Raw genomic sequence first — 18,871 nt, forward strand, 5'->3', positions numbered from 1 at the left:
TCCATAGGTTAGCCAGATGAAATTAATGGACTGTGCACATCGCAACTTTAAAAATCTTTTATTCCCTGTTTTCAACAGGAAGGTTATCAGGGCAGTTACCAAAGGAGAAATTACATATGGAAAAGATGAAGGTGAAAGGAACACAGGTTCAGAGGCTGAAATCTCAAGTGTGCGTGGTGGCAAGTCAGCACTGTGCTCTGAGAGGTGAGCAGGAATCTGGGACAGCTCCTGCTGGGACCGACCTGGGGGCGTGTGCCAGTGCCCTGGGCTGCTTTGTGTCTTGGGATGCTCAGCATAAATGCTGTCTGAGAATCAGAGTTTATGTTCATAAAACAAACAAAAAACACCCAACAAACCTAAAAATTATCTCCACTAATCTTATTTTTCTCTCCTGGTGTTCAGCTGGTGACTGATGTCAGTATGTTGTTTCTTGTTTTCTGGCTTTTAATTGGTGAGTTGTGTTCTTGTTACGGAACTGAAGCTCTTTGTTTTTCTTTAGTAATGGCATGTTTATTGATTATACTTTATGTTTTCTTCTTCAAAGGTTGTTTGTCCTTCTCTTTTCATGATTATTGTCACAGTTATTTCTGGTAGGATTCCATTTATCGTTATTCTGGGCCTAAGAGATCTCTACTATTATAATGCCTCTGATGGCATTATAAAATGCCAACAGCAACATTCCTGTCATGTCCTACCTTCAAAATGAAGCCAAAGAGCAGCTCACTTTTTCCTTGTTCAGTTGGATAATCTACACTGGATAGAGACCCACATTCTTTGCTCAGGTGCACACACCCAGAAATTTTACAATTTGAATTGAAAAAATAATAATAATTTGCTGTAAGTTTCAATAGAAATTTCTATCCCTAAACTATTGTTTCTGGGAGACTTCAAAGAGATATGCAGGAAAAAAAGATAACAGGTAAAAGGAACATCGTAGAGTTTAGTACATCCTCAGATAAACCTTCTTGTTTAAGCAAGAACTTGCTTCTCTTTTTTACCTACAATTCAAATCCATTTGCTAGATGTTCTGCAAGATGTTTAAAGCTGATGGTGACAACCTTCTTGAAAGTTGATAGTCTGATTTTTTTTTCACTGGATGCTGCAGAACTTACCAGCCAATTCAGCTTTCGAGCTAGTTTTCTTTTTTAATCCATACAAAGTTCTTTTTTTTTTTTTTGACTAAGCTTATTAGGCCTTCTGTATCTAACCAGATTCACAACTGACTTCTCTGAGACCAGAAGCAGATTTTTTGCTGGTTTTCTGCATTTGTTTTGCTTTTCACTGAATGAAGTAGAGATGAGTGAAGGATCTAAGAGACAACCTCAGTAATCTGGAGTCTGTGCTGCTTAATACTGAGGTTATGCAATATTGGTAGCTTTCTCTGAGAGTTTACCAGGATAAGGACAAAGGGAATATTGTGAGAGGTCTATGTGGTTGTTTTTATGTGCCAAACTACAAGAAAGTTATCATGCAGTTAACCATAAATGAAGCAAAATCATTTTATTTGGGTGCTGGATTTCAGCGCCTGATAAACTCTCTGTACAGACTTAGAAGGAGTGAAGCAGTCTGTAAAGACAGATTTTATGTTTGATTGCCTTGCTTCACTTTACATAAATCATCAATTTTTAGCTGTTTCCCAGAACACAGAATGTTTTAAATTAGGGGTATTGAGTCATTATGGCTTCTCCTCTACTTGTCATCTCATTCTCTCCTGGTGAAACTGCTGTCCCGTGCCAAAGTGCAGAGTAACGTTGTCAAAATTGGTAGTATTTCACCTACTGGCAGGGAAACCAAGAGAGAATTTTTATTCTTTTTAAACATTTCTGTTTAAGAGAAGATGTAATGATGAGCTGGGAACAGGGACACATTTTAAAATAATTTTCTTTGCTTAAAAAGGTTAAAAAAGAGCAACAGATTACCCTTTCTAACCCTCAGTGTTCACATGGGTTTACCAGTATTTTCTAACAAAATGTCCCATGGAAAAACTTGTGCTTATTGTGATGTTAGACAGCAGCTGGGGTCTGGTGCACTGGTCACAGATGATTTTTTGTCACTTTTGCTGACGTGAAATCTCCAAGAAGACCTGTCCACATTGGTTGAAAGAATCAATCATTTTGGGTCAAGTGACATTATTGCAACATAAACAGGACAGTGAACAAGTTGGTGTTTTTCTGGAGATGCTGTAGACAGACACACAAGGATTTTAGAATTTCTGGAGATAGTGCTGGCATTAAATTGGCTGTAGAAGTGTCCAGAACTGTCATGGTACTGTAGTTTCCCTTTACACCAATGGAGCAGCCTGATAGGAAGGGTTGCACGAGTTGTCCCACCTCCTGCTGGAAGTGACGGCAGTGTGAATCAAACACGGACAATGCAGCCTGGATAAGAGCTGCCCATTTGGGCCATCTGCAGTTCTGGTAGAAGTGCTGATAATATTTGTATGACTTGTATGTGTGATTCATCTTTTTTTTTAATTTCCAGGTGATCCCACAGTCCATCAGGGCACAGTTATTCTCGTAACCTGTTAGCACAGCACATTTCTTGCTGCAGTTTGCAAAACGAGCTGCCTTGGCTTGCTCAGAGCAATAACCCTTCCCTCCTCCTCTCTCCACCGCAGAGGGAGCACGCTTTCCCTGACCAGCAGCGGTGCAGGGGCTGCTGCAGGACATCCAAGAGGAGCCCTGGGCCCTGCGAGCCGAGGCAGTGCTTCCAAGCCTTCCCTGCCGCGCTCTCCGGCGCTCAGCGCACGCAGCATGACCGCAGATTACAGCAGGGTAAGGGCAGGGCTGGCTCCAGGGACAGCTGGCACCAAAAGAGGTGGCTGGGCTGGCATCTGCCCTGTTAGATGGATCTGCAGCACAGCAAGGACAAGCCTGACAGAGAAAATCGGATTTCTTCCTCAGTTCTGCTGGGGCCTGCGGAGATCTCTGCTGGAGCAGAGTTTGTCATGCTCTTATCAGTGATGTGGTTTTTGGTTTGGCAAGCGTTTCTCTTTTGTCTAAAAATTGCTGTTGATGTCCAGCATTAGATAATGAGTTACAGATTCTGAACTGGGAGGCACAAGGGATGGGAATGAGCATTTCTTGGCACTTTAGAGCCTTGAGTAAGTGCTGTGAAATAAGTATGTGGCTTTCAAGCATGCACAACCCAGCATTCTCCCACTGACTTCTAAGGGAAACTTTGCAAGTCCAGCACTTGCAGAAAATCAGGCCAAACTGATTTTAGTTTCTTCTGGGTTTGGATGCTGGGCTCTGCACAAATTATGCCATAGCACAAAATGTGTGATAAACACATTGTCAGAATAATTCCTCTCACATGCTGTTAGGCTTCTTGGGATGTATGTACCATTAATGTTTGGAAAAAAGGTAGATATGTGTTTAGATCAGAGCCCTATTGAAGGCATCAATTTTCTTTCTAACTTCCAGATACTTGGTCTAATATGTTGTCTTTCCTAATAAAAAATAAGTTAGTGTATATGAAGGGCAGTTTTGGGAGCTGTAAATAAATGAATAGTTGTTTTATTTATATTCTTGTTGGCACAGAGACTGACTTGTTTTCAAGTGCATTAGATTTGTTTGAAAAATCCATTTAATTTAAATGGAGTTATTAGCTTTTCTTTTTCAGGCAGGCAAAAGGTCATAATGATATCAAGCATATTGGCTTTATTTAAGGGATTATACTGGCATAATTTAATTATTTCAAGTGCTTTTGGTTTTGCCCTGGCTGAAATCATGATGCTAGTACAAAACCAATAGGTTTTGTCCTTTCTTTCTTTCTTTTTTTTTTTTGTGATTTCTGAGCTGAGTGGACTTCTAATAGGTTTGAGTGTTTCTCTTCCCTGATACTTTTCTGTGATTCTTCAGCTGCAAACTCAGAATCTAAGCAAGAATTGCATCTTTGTGCAATTTTTATGCACAATTAGTGCTAAGCAAAGCAGATTGGACTAGAATCTAAATATATTCAACATAGACTAGATGTTCAAGGAGCTTTGGAGTTCTGGAATCTAATAGAAATAATGATTTTGTAAATTAACAGTGAATAAAATTGGGCTTTGTATTTATGGCATGTGCATTTTTCTTATTGGGCAGGACACTGGCTTGGAAAATGGCATGATTATTCCAGCAAGTGAAAGTGTACCTGAAGATTTAGTAAAGAAGCACTGCAGGAAAGCATCTGGAACACCTTCCATTGCAGTTTCTAGGGTGTCTTTGTCATCAGGCAAGTATTAAATCTTTTCCTTCTTTCTGCCAGCCTTTACTATCAGAGGATTATTCCTAGTCTTGTGACTCTTCTCCTTCTGTTTTTAAAACACATTGAAAGACCAGATGCAAGTTTCATAAATTTGTTCATTTTCATTCTGAAAATGCTTTCCTTTCACTAACCAAATTCATACCACTTCACGAGTTCCACATGAAAAAATGGTAATTCTAACCCCAGAAACATTGGTACAATGTTAGTGTTTGGTAAATCACACGTTCTTAGAACTGTTACAAGATTTCATTCACAACTGCATGTTGTTCAATCATCCTCTGTGTGCTCCCCTCTATGAAATGCTACCTGTGTATCATAATACTCTGCTGCTGCCGTTACATTTCACACCCACTTTGCCCAGAAGCAAATTTGGGAAACAATGAGTGGTCAGAGAACAAGCCCCTTACAGATTTCTTGTCTTTTCATTTTTATATGTGATTCACTGAACCAGTCAATCCATCTGTAATTTACCTCGTTTCATTGGAGGCTGGTAGGTAAAAAGGGCTCACACAGGAAGGTGCTGTCACAGCCACTTTGCAGTAGTGGATGGAGATCCTTTTTTCCTCTGAAATAGGAGGCAGGAGCATCCTGCACTCTTCTGCTTCTCCCAGGCACTCAGTCAGCTTCCTGCAGGGTTAATGGAGTGGGTTTGGGTTTACAGGCTTCTCTCTGAAGCACAGCAGGACACACTTTATTGTAGCTGGATTTAGCCCAAAGCAGAAACCTAGCAGTGTATCCCACAGAGCTAACCCAAAGAGGGAATGTTTTTTACCTCAGACATTTCAGTCTTGAAAGCATCAGAGTTTCCTTGAGAATATTGTTCAGTGCAAGTCCAGGCAGAGGTGTTACAGATGGCTATTTATTTAGGAAGTAAAAATTCTCCTATTCCTGTTACCTTACAAAAGAAAGGCTTTCCTGGTAGATAAGAACTGGCCTCATGCTACCAAAGCAGATGGATGCTGAGCAAACCTATAGGCTACTTGGGAATGGGCCTCAGACTCTGCATTTTCTCCCAGGCAGATCTCAAAGGGCATTAAGCTCAGAAGAGTGACCTTTCCTGTCCCATCAGCTGTAGACCAGGTAGAAGATGAACAGTTAAAAACCTTTCAGATTGCTATCTGCAGTATCTAAAAGTACTCTTTCCCCCCTCTATTGAAACAGTCACACAAAAGATTTATACAGGGAGGACTAAGATCCCTTGCAGAAAGATTTTCTATGTCTTATGCTATAGAGTGGATGAGAGACCTGTAGGACTGAGAGAAACTCTGGAGCTCTTGAGACTTACTTGTTTCCTCCTAAATTCTGCACAAGGAACACTGTTAAGGACAGAAGTACTTTCTACGTGCATCTGTATCCCCAGCTGCTTAATTCTGATGCAGATGCTGGGGAGAGTTTGGTGGTGGTGGTAGATATGATGATCACTGTGAACACTTGGACAGAGAGTTTTACAACATTCCAAGCTGACAGGCATTCCAGGGAAAGTCAAAATCTTGATCTATGGTATCATCCACAGAAGACAATCACAGCAGATAAATAAAGAGCATAGGGGTAAAATTATTGCCCAGAAGGCTGAACAGCATCAGAACACATATTTCTCCGTTTATCATAATGATGTTCAGTTGCCATAATTTCTGACAGATAACTAAAGTGTTGTTTTGATTTTTTTTTTTTTTGTTAAAAAACCATTGGGGTTGTGATAATACTTGTATGGAAGATGAAACGGAATATTTCTGTGGAAAATATAGAAAACATTTAAATTGCTTTTGTTTTCCAGACCGTAGCCGATCTGAGATAGATTTGAGTGAATCTTTCTCTGAAGGAAATGAAGATACCCTGAGCATAAGAAGCAAATCTGTACCTAGTGCCTTAGATCAGGAATTGGTGAGTTGTAAATATGTAAATGTTCATCTGGTGGAAATTCTGTTTGTTTGGACCAATGAAATCAGGACTGTATGTGTATCTATATAAAATATGGGTAAGGCAGAAGATTCTTTCAGGGATATTTAATGAGTTTTAAAACAACATCATCTTCTGAGTATGTTTGTTTTAGAGTCATTTCAATGAATAGTCATGGTACCAGTTTGTTGTGAATTTGCTGGGTGCTTGAGTTCACAGATGAAAGAAACCTAGCCTGAAAATAAATTTCAGGCACTAAATTACACATGCTCCAAAATTCTGCTACTTCATATTTTCATAAGTTTTAATTTCAATGCTGAGAAATTCCATACTTTAAAGGCTTTAACCTTTGTCTTGTTTGGTTTTTACCATTATCTGTATTTTTAGAAAAGCAAGACCCAGCTTTCTGTTCTGGCAATGTTGCTTGCCTCTTCTTCCTCTTGATTCTTCCATACATGTCCATGCCTTGTTGTATATAATCTATGGACTGCTTTTCCTGAAGTGATTCACAACTTTCCTTTCCTCTTACGCACATATCCAAGACAGGCAATTTGCAGATGTGCATCAATGTTATAAAAGAGCATCCAACATTATTAAATATGCATGAGGGGATAAAAAGTTATTTAAATAGTTCTTTATCTAATTAGAGTTTGTACTAAAGTTTCCAAATGTGTGCTTGCAGCTTTTGAATTTTGCCTGTTGTCAGAGTCCTTCCCTTCCATCTGCTCTTCCCAGAAGAGCATTGGCCAGGGCAGATGTCTCCCCTTCTTGTAGTGTAGAAATTTGAGTCTTGGTGGAAAAAAATATGTTGGAATTTCCATCTTTTCTGGTATTAGTAGCAGTCAGATAATGTGCCTGCAGCATTGCTTTGGGTTAATCTTTGACTAATTAACATAAGGCATTCCTGTGTGTCAGATGTTGGTGGAAGAAAAACTGTTGGTGGAAAATATTGCAGAAGAAAAGCACAAAATAAAAAATGCAGATTTTATATTTCTTTATATCTGTTCTCTGCTCTAATTGACAGTTACAACTTATACATTTCTCTGAGGCAGCTGCCAGAGATGACAAATCCAGGAAGGTTTTTTGTTCTTTCATTTTTGTCTTCTTAATCAGAGTTTTTGTTTTGTATTTCTTTCCTGCTGACTCTGAATGAAATTTCAGATCGCATCTCTGCAACTCTGTAGCTTCTTTGCTAGCACAGGAAACCTCTCTTGTGGCATAATCTTGATTGAGCTGCTCTGGAGTGTGTGACAGTGCTAATTCTCCTTTAAAATTCATTCATAACAGGAGTCACAGATCTCTGATTCTACCCATATCCTCGCTTTTCCTGGCTTATGAAATGAATTGATTGCACTCATCAGCTTTTGTGTTACCATATTTATCTAGGGTAGTTTGTCTCACAGGAGTCCTTCAGAGTCTTGTCCCGTGTTCATTATGGATGCAGTGGTTTGAGATAAAAGCTGTATTCCTGCTGGAATTTACTTTATTTGATGCTTGCATGTAAGAGACAAAAAGAAGGGTATCTAATGAAGGTAACAACAGCTCCTGCAGCCTGAGAAAAGCTGGAGTTTTACCTCTGTTTCTTCCAGCTGAGATCCTCCAGGCTCTTACTCCTGGGTGATGGGAGCTGCCAGCAGTGGGAGATGCCACACATCAATAGGATATGCAGATTGCTGGAATTTATCAGCTGAAAGGATGGGAAAAGGCTTTTAGCTACTTTGCTCCCACCTTTATCAGGGAAACCCGTTACACATGCAGAGAAATCAGGTGGAAAGTTGAATGGATATTTTGCTTCCCTAATTTAGTATTGCTTTTGATAGTGAAAAGGGACAAGCCCCAAAACCCACATGCTGTGGTACAGATTCATCAAGGAACATGGGGAACCAGCTAAATCCAGTGTTGTGCTCAAGTGTGAGCACCTTATGTAGAGATTTGTGTGTTGAATTCCTGACCAAGTAGTGTTCATTACCTGCTCAGCTGCTTTTTAAGGAGAAATTGGATGATTGGCATTTTATAGACCACACTGGAGACCATGAGATTAATAACCTACTAGCTCTAACTCTAATAAGCTAATAACACCAACCAATTATGTAGCTGCAGTTCTGTAACACCTCCTGAGAAATATAATCATCATGGTGCAAAGTAAATTAAGAGCAGAAGTTAAATGCTAACCTTTTTTTTAAGTTTTAGATACCTGCTTGCAGACAAAAATTGGTATTCAGCAGTTGTTAGGACTCTGTGAAGCACTGTTAGCATTTGAGTGTCTAGACCTGAAACACCCCAATCTGAAGATGTTGCCTTACTTTTTTCCCCCCCTGTATTTAATTATTTAGCAGTAAAAATGTAGCATTGTTTATTTCCATGTTCACTGGTATGCAAACAACCGTGTAAAGGAAAGCATGTATTACTAGAATTGCTTCTTCCTGTTCCATGGCAAGTGAGAAAACTGTGTATTCTTGTTCCAAGTTTAAAACCAGACTACATCACCTGACATCTGAACTCAATAAGGGGAGTAGAAATGATGAGTGGAGGTCTTTTTTGGTTTTATTTCAGGTTTTTGGGAGGTTTTACTTTTGAATGATTCAGCTGCCTGTCTTCCTGAAATAGTTTGCTCTGTTGTGCCTAGGTCTCCAAGGATATTTCCTTTTATTTAGTATAAAATATCTATTAGTTCTTCTTTGTTTTTTGGTTTGGTGGGGTGGTAACAGTGCCTTCAATAGATTAGAACCATAAGAGACCAGCAGAGAAAGCTCATGGTTAGAAGATGAAGCTAAGTGTTTTCTTCAGTATGTGAATTTTGGTGATAGCTTATTCTGAATTCCCTCTACTCAATATTAAATACGCAGTTACAGTTGAAAAGCAGTAACAGAAAATCACTTTTAGGTGGTTTCATATCAGTTCAGTCACTGAGCAAAGGAGAAGAGATGTAACAGCCAGTTTTATGTAAACTAAGGCAAATATGCTGCAGATTTCTTTATGTAAACTGTGAATTGAACGCTCCAGCAGCATTTTTTCCCCGCTCTGTTTTTGCTGATTAGCACAGAAGTCTTTGAGACTTCTGAATCTGAATACAGTGTTTCTCTGCTTAGTTTCAAAACAGTGAGAGCAAGTAAGCAATAGAGAATGAGGTAGTTCCAAGGGTGAGGTTTTTGTAGCTGCAAAGCAGATATAAGGAAGCTGAACATTTGACTCTCATTAAAACTAAAAGCAAAGTCTTTCAAAATATTCCTGCTATATGGCTTAGGAAAATACTGAGATTTCCACACTATACCTAATGTGACTATAATTGTCTGCTGGTGTTTTTTCATGTTATTTTAAGTAAAAGTTAAGAGTCCCATTAGGACCATCAGTCAGATCTAAAGATTCAGTTTAGGTTTTACTTTATTGCTGTGTTTAAACAATGAATTTTTTACTGTATATAGGTTAAAGATGCTAAACTTCAGTCTTGCTTATTAAGACTCAAGCACATATATGAAGTTGTGCAATTACTGATTTTCCACCTTTTTATTATTAATACAATCAGAAATTTAATTTTTTTAATGCTTATAAACTAGCTTGTTAAGACATGAAGTGTATATGTGAAGATTTTCAGTTCTTAAACAATTGATCCTGAAACCACAGCTGTCTCTTCCCCTTATGCTCTGTGTCTGTGTAAAGATGTGGAAAATGGAAATCAGAATTCCTCTACAGAATAGAATTTGAATGCATCCAGCACCATCTTCCTAAAGTGGAACATTCATGAAACAAAATTAAGTGGCAGAGGCTGACCAAATACATAGCAGAACATGACAACTAAAATACCTGTTTGTCATTTAGGGCTATCTGGATGAAACAGAAGATATTGATGACATAGTGGCCTCTCGTTATCCAAGAAAACATGAACATATGACAAGTGGATTATCAACAGTAAGATCTTGAGTAGAAAACATGCACTGTCCTTCCACAAAAGACTGTATTTCCTCCAGAAAGGAATTTAACTTCATATCACTTATCACATTCATCTTCCATCCTACGCTTGAGAAACATCTTTTAACATTCAGAAAGATTTTCTATTACATTATTAATGCTGTTCAAAGCTAAAATGCTGTTCTCTGCAGGGTATGGAAAGAAAACTATTTTGCATATTCATTAGCAGGTTTCCTCATATGCTTGGGTTATTACCAAGCTCAGATGTGGAGAAGGCAAACCAGAGGTGTTTGCAGTGTGTGACTGCTCAGCTTTGCAGAGGAGCACTTGATCTTAACTAAACTGAAACAAAGAGAACAAGGCTGTGGGGGAGATTTTCCTCCTCAAACTGCTTTCTGATTTTTTAGGTTCTGTGGACACAAACATTTGTCTGTGTGTTTGCATACATCCCACTTCCATGGAATCACTGTCCATCCCCCAACTCAGCTTCTCTCATTCTTCATGGCATGATTGCTAACCCACCCACATCTGGAAAGTATTTTCCTTTAGTGCAGGACAGATGTACTTGGGAATTTGGGTTGGCAACAACAAAGGGATAGCTGCACCTGATGGTAGCAACCAAATTGGTGTAAGAAGCCTTCTGCTGTTCATTGTGCAGTCTGCTATTCACTGGGAAACAAAATAGATGATAAAAGCAGCCTTAACTTGTCTAGGTTATTACTATCTGCTGTGTACCTCCTTTTTGGGATCTGTGGGCAACTGATAATATCTTCAGAGAGTCCTCTCTGGCCACTCCTCTTTACAACTTGTGTCTAAGAATAGCTCTGGACTGCACAAAGCTGCAACAAACTCTATGTAGAGTGGGTTAGTGCCAAAGAGGATGAAGGATGATGAGTCTGAATACTAAAAAGGGAGAGAAAATTTGGTCCATGAAAATAACCAAGGAATTGTCCTTTCTAGACTGTACCTCCATTAGTCCTCATGCAAGCAAGGCCATGGGAATCCCCAATGAAGCTCTTTATCCCAAAGAAAAGGAGTTGGCTGAATCAAACTTGGCGTACAAGGGGAGAAGAAAGGGCTGAGAATATTAAGACCACAGAGCATTTTGATGTCTTAGATCTGGCCATGTCAGACGATTTTTCCCTCTGATTTTTGTAGTTCACAGAAACAGACACAGAGAGTGCAGCTCCTCTCACCAAATCACACTTGAGCACCTGCAGCCTGTTGACACTGGACTAATTACATCCACTTAGCCAAGGCTGACAATGACTCACAGCCTCCAATGCTTGCTGGTCCCAGGGATTTTATGCACAGAATAATTTTCATTTCCTCTGAATATTGATAGGAGGGTTGCAGGGGTTTAAGTGCTTTCTCTGTTAGGCCACTATTTAAGGAACTGCATTTAGAGATCCTTCCCTCTGTGCTTAAGGCAGCATTCTGTCCATGTGTTGAGTTCTGTCCTTTGCTGTAGATTTCCCTCTGACCTTTCTCTTAAGCAAAGTGCAGCTTTTTCCAGTGCTCACATCTCACATCTCAATGCTCCTGTTTCTCCTTATTCACCACGACATGATTTTTAATGTCACTGCACGCAATGTTAATGGCAAAGTTGTGAATGGCCAGCTGCTTCTCCCTGCAAGAGCAGGTCAATTTTAAAGGTTCATTTCTTTATTCCCCTTAAGTGTGTTGCTAACATTTCCCCATCATATTTTTACCTTCACTTTGATTGTTTTAAGCCTTTGAGCCTTCTTGCACAGTATGTTTTTTTATCATGTGCTATCTTGTCAAACGACTGCTAGCTATTAAGTCACATTGAAATAATATTATTAATGAACAGTAGACTCTAACTATGTTTTTCTCTTTATTTTTTTTTTGAATCTGAGAATTTAAAATAAGTATGGCTAGTCTTACAATGAATATTTGAGGAAAAGAAAGAAACATCACAAAGAGTAAAAGATACTCGAAATCTACCTGCAACATGAGTGAGCAAAAACAGAAGTGGAAATAGGGATTGAAGAGAAACTGTATCTCAGTGTTACTGTTTTATTTTGTTTTCCCAATGCTAATGCATGAATTGTGAATTTAGTTTTCCCTTCATCCTTCATCCTCCACATATTTATGTGGTGCTGTCAAGACCCACCACATCAGTGAGACTAAAATGTTCCAGTGCTCTACTGCAGCGATAAGATATGATGCAAAACAAACATAATTCTTTGTGAGGTATCAAAATGAGACTCTGCATCCTTCATATGTTTTTTGCTACTTATAAAACGGAATATGAGTATGTTTCTTTGGGATTTTACATTTAGTGTATGCAATGTCCAGTGTAAATGCTACAGAACAGAGTCTGGGGGTGGGGGCAAAAAGTGAAGTATATCAAATTCTACTAAATTAGTATGATTTTCTTTGTGCTTTGTAAGAAATTCAGAAATTGTGTTTGCATAAATTCAAGGGCCAGGGGCCATCTATTTGTTTAGGACCTTCTGTCAAGGGTTTTTTTCCCTCTGTCATTTATCCCTCACTGCCTGCTTACATAAAGATTGAGGAAAAAAAGTATTTGGATTAGAGGAAGAAGTGTTTGGAGTAGAAAACCACTCATCTACCTCCTTGTATTGGTATTACCTTGGTGTTTTTTTCTGAAGTGGGCATACAAATTGTTACAGGGATAATTGAGGCATTTTTTAGCACACACTGGACTGGTTAAGTTCCCTAACAATGTCCAAGGGTATTTTCATGTATTTGAGAGGTGGAAATGTATAAATGGTAAAGGCTGAAATTTAGCTCAAGGCATGTTAGGAACTGGAGGAAATACAACACATTGGTTGGTGTGCGTTGATAATTCTCCAGTAATTTTAATCAGTCAGTTAGAGAAATTTCAGACAATTATAAAAAGGATTAAAAGGACAAGCATTTTTCTTTCTTTTTTTTTTTTTCTTAATTAAGGATAAAGAAAGCCAGCAGAAATACTGGGGTTTTTTTTTCTGTTTATTTTTCCTACATGGGGTATAAAATTAAGTTTATGGATAATAATTGCTTATATAAAAAACACTTTTTCCTGTCTGTTGTTGTTTACCACTTTGACATAGAACTGTTTATCCCTTGAGCCTTCTGTGCTGCGGGGCCCTTGGGAAGGGTACTTGGAGAGTTGGGTTTTGTCACAAACCAATTCTTTCTGTGTGGTCCTTTCCCTGGACTGTGCTCTTCCCTGCAGCTGGCAAGGAAGGAGATGGATCAAGATACAGATGGTGAGATCCTGCTCTAGCAAGCAGAGGAGGGAAAATGTGTCCCCAAAAATCAACTACTGCATTTTTTTTCCCAGAGAGTGGCATATTTCAACATTTTAGTGCAATTGTCATCTATTCTTGTTAACTCGACAGAGAAACTGCCATTTCTTACAAAGGCACTGATGCTGCAAATAGAGGAATATTTAGCTTTTGACTGGCTTCAGGGAGGATTGAGATGGACATGGACATGTAAATGAGAACAAATCCAAATGTATTCCAATATTAATCCAAACCTGTTGAGCTGCTGTTCTAAAATATAACTTGTTTTTTTTTGATACAGAGGTTATCTCATTTCTATTTAATTACCTTGAACCACTCATCCTTCAGTATTTGAAGTGTATGGAAAACACAGCATTTCTCTGATTTGGTGATACCTTTTTCTTACTTTCTTTCTCACTATGGCTTTGCAATACAAACTTCCTTTACCTTTCTATATAGATAAAGATTTCTCACTGCACTTATTCTTTCTTATTGCAGCAATCTAATGCTCTTTTCTCTTGATCTTTTGCACTGCCTTACTTAAAGAACTCCCCAGAAGGCTCTGACAGAAAATGGACATATTTAAATGTGCCTGAAACAGATGGTGATACTGTGAGTTCTCCTGAATCCTCTGCTCTAGTTTACTTTCAAGATTTCTCTCTCCTTTCTCCCTTTTTGTTGACAGCTGTACCTGTGTGTCTTGCAAGATTCCTATGTGTCAGAATTCAGATGGTGATACACGTTTTTGAGCAACCTTGTTCAAGGACTCAGAAGGAAATATGCACTAGATTTCTAAATGTTTTTTGTTCTGGCAGTGCACATATTTCTCTAGTTTTCTTTAAAAAATATTCAGTTCTTTCCTAATTGTAAACTTTTGGAAGAGGGAATCCTCATAGCAGTACTGTGCATTTTATGAGTGTGAAGGAAAAGGGATTGAGGGGTGATATATTATGTTGTAGTGGAAAAAATTGTTGTATTATTGCTAAAATTTTTGGACTTTACAAAATTTGCAGAAATGGGGTGGGGGTTGCATTTTGCTCCTTCTTTTAGAATTGTTAATGAGAGACAGGTGTCACTTTAAATAAATATGGTTTTATACTATCTCCATTAGGGGAAGCATCCTTGTAAGTTTTCCTAAGGGCTCTGTCAGCAGTTGTCTTATGAGACTCAGTAAAAATTAGGTGACCAGCTGAGCCAGAGAAGTGATTGGTTTTTTGGTTTTTTTTTCCTGCTTGGAACTTACATGAGCTTACAATTTATGTAGCCTGTCTGCTCCTCAGTTCATACATTAATTAAAAGGTAATTTAGATTAAGTCATGTTTATAAATAGGTTTGAGTCTTGCATGGAAAAATCATGTCTAGACATTTAAACTACTATTAACTACAGTTCTTATTCTCTTTATATCAAATCATGGCAATTCTATTCTATGATATATCTGTTTCCATAGCAAGTCCTAACAAGTGGGACAATATTGCAAGGCTGTAGCTTTATGAAAAAAAAGCAGATTTTGGAAAAGAGTAATGTGTTTCAGCCTGTGAGCCCTTTTTCTGTTCCTCTCCAGACAAGCATTAACAGCATGATGAGTGTATATAGTGAAACTGGTGACTATGGCAACGTGAAGGTCAGTGGTGAAATCCTCCTCAGTATCAACTACATCTACAAAACAGGTGCCCTCAACATCCTGGTGAAGAGCTGCAGAAACCTGGCCATTGCAGATGAGAGGAAGCAAAGGACCGATCCGTAAGCACAGAGAAGAATTTCCTGCAGCTCTGCTAGGGGTGTCCCCTCCCCACATCCCACCCTGACTGCAACCAGGGGTTGGGATATGAGCCTGGGAATTCACAGGATCAGTTGCTACAAGCAGCATTTTGGTGATGGTTGGGTTTGGGTTCCCTGTGGGAAGAGCATTTTCTGTGTGCTTCTTCGGGCAACATGTGCCTGTTCTGGGGAAACAATAAGATTATTTAAATTACCAACCTGTTTGATAGTAAAAGGACAAAAAAAATATGAAGGAATAGGCAGGCAGCATCATGGGTTTTTTTACTTCTATAATCAAAACTGAAGTATATGAGAGGAGTGATATCTTGGAGGCAGGGATTGATGGAGATGACTTTGCTTCCAAGTATCCACAGACTCACTTTGCAAGTACCATGTTTTCTGAGTTTCTCATCATAGTTTTCAGTATAACATGTATACTCCCTCATCAGAAAGTACCAATTAGTGTCTCTAATCGTGATTAATCTATGGTACATAAATTATGCAGTTTTTCATTCTCTTGTATTTTTAGTGTATATTTTATCATATGTAACCAGTCGGTAATCATATATAGCAAAAGGGAAATTGTTAGGAAAGCTTGTTGCCTTTCTGAGGATAAGTAAATTAATTTACTTATATATACTTAATATACTTTAAAAGCTCTGCCTTTTGTTACTCTGATCTTATCTGACTAACACCACTATGTTTGTAGGTAAAGGCCATACCTCTCCATGTTCTGTATATTCTCTGTTACATGTTTACACTCTTCACACTGCAAAAATTAATTTCCTTGTATGTGTTGCTGATGCAGCAATGTCAGGTCTTTGCTCAAATTGGTCATTGTCTATTCCTTGCTAATAATTTTCTCTTTGCCCTGCAGATATGTCAAGGCCTACCTTCTGCCTGATAAGTCCCGCCAAAGTAAGCGCAAGACCAAAATTAAAAGTAACAGCACCAACCCGGAATTTAATGAGACACTGAAGGTGAGAACAGTCTCTCTCTCAAGCTGTGATGAATGTTTCACTTGTGCTCACAGGTATTTTCTATGTGTGTTCCAGTACAGGGAGTAGAACTTGGAAGAGATGCCTCAAAAGGGAAGGTGTTTAAGCAAAAGCATCTAGTAAACCTATGAGTTGCAATTTCTGGCTTTCAGCATTAAGGAAGTGGTTTTATTTGGTTCTGCCCTTTACAGTTAAAAATTCTATTAGTTGCCATAGAGCTCTTTTAAAACTGTTGATGTTCCCATCTAGCCTGAGCTTAGAGTTGTTAAAAGCACCTTAAAGATTTTATATGCCTGATGCTGAAGTAAAGCTAGATTAAAACCTCCCGTCAAACTAATTTTGAGGAGAAAGTAATATTTTGCAGTAAGATCTGAATTCTTCTGGAAGGTTTAACTTATTTCTAAAGCAGAAATAACTTTGATAAGAAAATGCCAACAACTGCTTCTGTATTTGTCTCCTTGAAAAGCTGTGGTTAATTTCATTTTCTGTTGCAATGGACTTGATGCACTTGAGGACACAGTGCCCTTTATCCACCCCCTCGCCCTTTACCCATCCCCAGTAGAGAGACTGAACTCTTCTGAGCTCCTCACAAGCTGCTTATTCACTTCCCTGACTCTGTGGTGCAGGTGGGAATGGTGGAGTTGCTGCCCCTTCATGGCCTCTCTGCCATCTTGACCTCAAGGCTCCTGGTGATTCCCTTTCCTACCAATTGAAGGGAGTTATCCAGCAGGCTGCCAAGAGGCCAGAAACTCTCTAGTTAATCCTGATTTTTTTGTTTGGTTGGATTTTTTTTAAAATTTCAGTTAGGTTTTAAGTAAGTTTCCTATAATGGAGGCAAATAGATGTTCCTTGGCCAGTGCATTTGGCTTAGCCTGGCTACAAAACCATTTTGCAGGCACACACACTCGGTCTGGCCAGACTGCTTGCCAAGGGAGAGTCTTTTTATAGCCTCATTTTTAAATGGTATAGAGTAAAATTAAGTCTTTCCTGGAACTGGAAAAAAATAAGGTGTTAGACTTTATTTATCAAGTAAAATAGGACTAAACATGTTTACTGGGTGAGGATAGGACCTAGAAGTTTCTCAAAACCACAAATTGTAACAAAAGGGGCTTACTTGAAATGTGGGTAGGTAAGGAAGAGTTGTTCACCACAACTGAAAACCCTCTTTAAAAAGAAAAATAATTAAATCTAATTAAATCTGTCTTTTATCTTTCCTCTTTGACTTTTACCCCATTGTTGCAGAATATGAGGTTTCTCACAGTGGAGCAGTTGGCATCTAGGATTAAGCATTGTAGATATATCTGTACATAATTAGCAAACTGACTTGACTGTTTCAGCTTTTGGAGAGTATTTGTCCATGTACAGATATTGTTCCTGATGCAAAAATAAGACATCTGGGTCTCTTCAGCTACCACTAGAAGGGTGAATGTCAGGGAAATAATGGGCTTTTTGCTAAATGTAGAGTGTGCAGAGCCAGAATTCCAGATGTTTATAATTTTATGTGTATTTGCTAGACTACAATGCTAGTTTTTTTAATAGCTTTGATACATTAATAGCTGTAGATGAGTTTTTCAATAGCTTTCAAACCCAACAATGGTTTCTGATTCACTCAGTGCATGCCTTACAAATGCTGTTGTACGTGTTTAAAGAACAAATTTTCGCAGGCTACAAAGACAACATTGGAAATGAGAAGATGCTTTCTGGAAAGCAGTGTTCAGCAGACTTCCTTTAGGGATGAAAGAACCAGTGGGATTCTTCTTTTCATCAATCTAGATGTTGATCTGCTTCTTTTACATAAACTTGTAGGGAATTAACAGAATCATATTTTTAAGCATCATCATTTACTTTATAGCCAAAAATACCCAGTAAATAATACCAAAAAAAAGCCACAATACTGGTAATAACATAAATTATCACTGGATGCATACAGCACAGGAAGATTTCACATTAACATTATGAGCTTTCTGGCTAGATCAATCTTTTTTGCAAGGAAAACAAATCTCTCTTTCATGCTTCATTTGTTAGCTGCTGCGGGCTTGGTGAAACTGAGCTAGAGCTGTAAAAGGCTCAGTGGAAAATATTATTTCTGCTTATTCTGAGAGTTTCTTTTTCTCCCTTTCTGTTGGTAGTATGTCATCAGTCACTCACAGCTGGAAACCAGGACCCTTCAGCTTTCTGTCTGGCACTATGACAGGTTTGGACGCAACAGCTTCCTTGGGGAAGTGGAAATTCCATTTGATTCTTGGAACTTTGAAAATCAGGGCGATCAGTGGTTTGTGCTCCAGCCCAAGGTAAGGGTTTCCAGGACTGCTGAAAGGGCTGTCAAGCAAATTTAGCAAGACTTAGTTATTTTTTTCCTTTGGAACTTATTTATAAAGCAGGACTTTATAAGTGTCTAATATGACAATCAAAAATAATATTTACTTGTTCTTAATTCAGTAAAAGCTTACTGGTTTTGAATTCTTCATGAAAATTTCACATGTGATTGGGTACTTAAAAACAGTAGCAAAAAAAATGTTTTTAAATAAACCATAAGTTCATCCCGTAATAAACTCCAATAGAAAAATTACCTAGTAAATATACATTAATTCTTTTAAATAGCACATAAATCAAAGAACTTTCCTACCATTCTGCCTACCCAATCCTTAACAGGTTATTAAAGAAACCAGCTTTTTTTTTTTTTTCAGTTCAAAATGGTTTACACCTTTCAGACGTGACAAAGTGACTTCTTAATCTCTCATTCACCTTAACTAGAAAGGCACAAGATAGGGCTTCTAAAACAGCAAATTAATTGGTCTGTG

General features: G+C 38.4%; 1 protein-coding gene across 6 annotated transcripts in view; it reads left to right on the forward strand.

Annotated features, from left to right (window-relative positions):
• SYTL5 (synaptotagmin like 5) overlaps positions 1–18,871 on the forward strand; it is an 83,977-nt gene that overhangs the window by 49,069 nt on the left and 16,037 nt on the right. For 4 of the 6 annotated variants that reach the window (XM_048288924.1, XM_048288934.1, XM_048288927.1 and 1 more), the window contains 9 exons: positions 79–204; positions 2,618–2,774; positions 4,089–4,218; positions 6,026–6,132; positions 9,964–10,053; positions 13,860–13,925; positions 14,876–15,054; positions 15,950–16,052; positions 18,200–18,361. In XM_048288924.1, the coding sequence (XP_048144881.1) occupies positions 79–204; positions 2,618–2,774; positions 4,089–4,218; positions 6,026–6,132; positions 9,964–10,053; positions 13,860–13,925; positions 14,876–15,054; positions 15,950–16,052; positions 18,200–18,361 (1,120 nt within the window). The remainder of the gene's footprint in view (positions 1–78; positions 205–2,617; positions 2,775–4,088; positions 4,219–6,025; positions 6,133–9,963; positions 10,054–13,859; positions 13,926–14,875; positions 15,055–15,949; positions 16,053–18,199; positions 18,362–18,871) is intronic. The other 2 variants (XM_048288951.1, XM_048288963.1) reach the window with 2 other exon arrangements.

Source organism: Corvus hawaiiensis, chromosome 2 (assembly GCF_020740725.1).
Source record: "Corvus hawaiiensis isolate bCorHaw1 chromosome 2, bCorHaw1.pri.cur, whole genome shotgun sequence".
In the NCBI taxonomy this organism is placed as follows: Eukaryota; Metazoa; Chordata; class Aves; order Passeriformes; family Corvidae; genus Corvus; species Corvus hawaiiensis.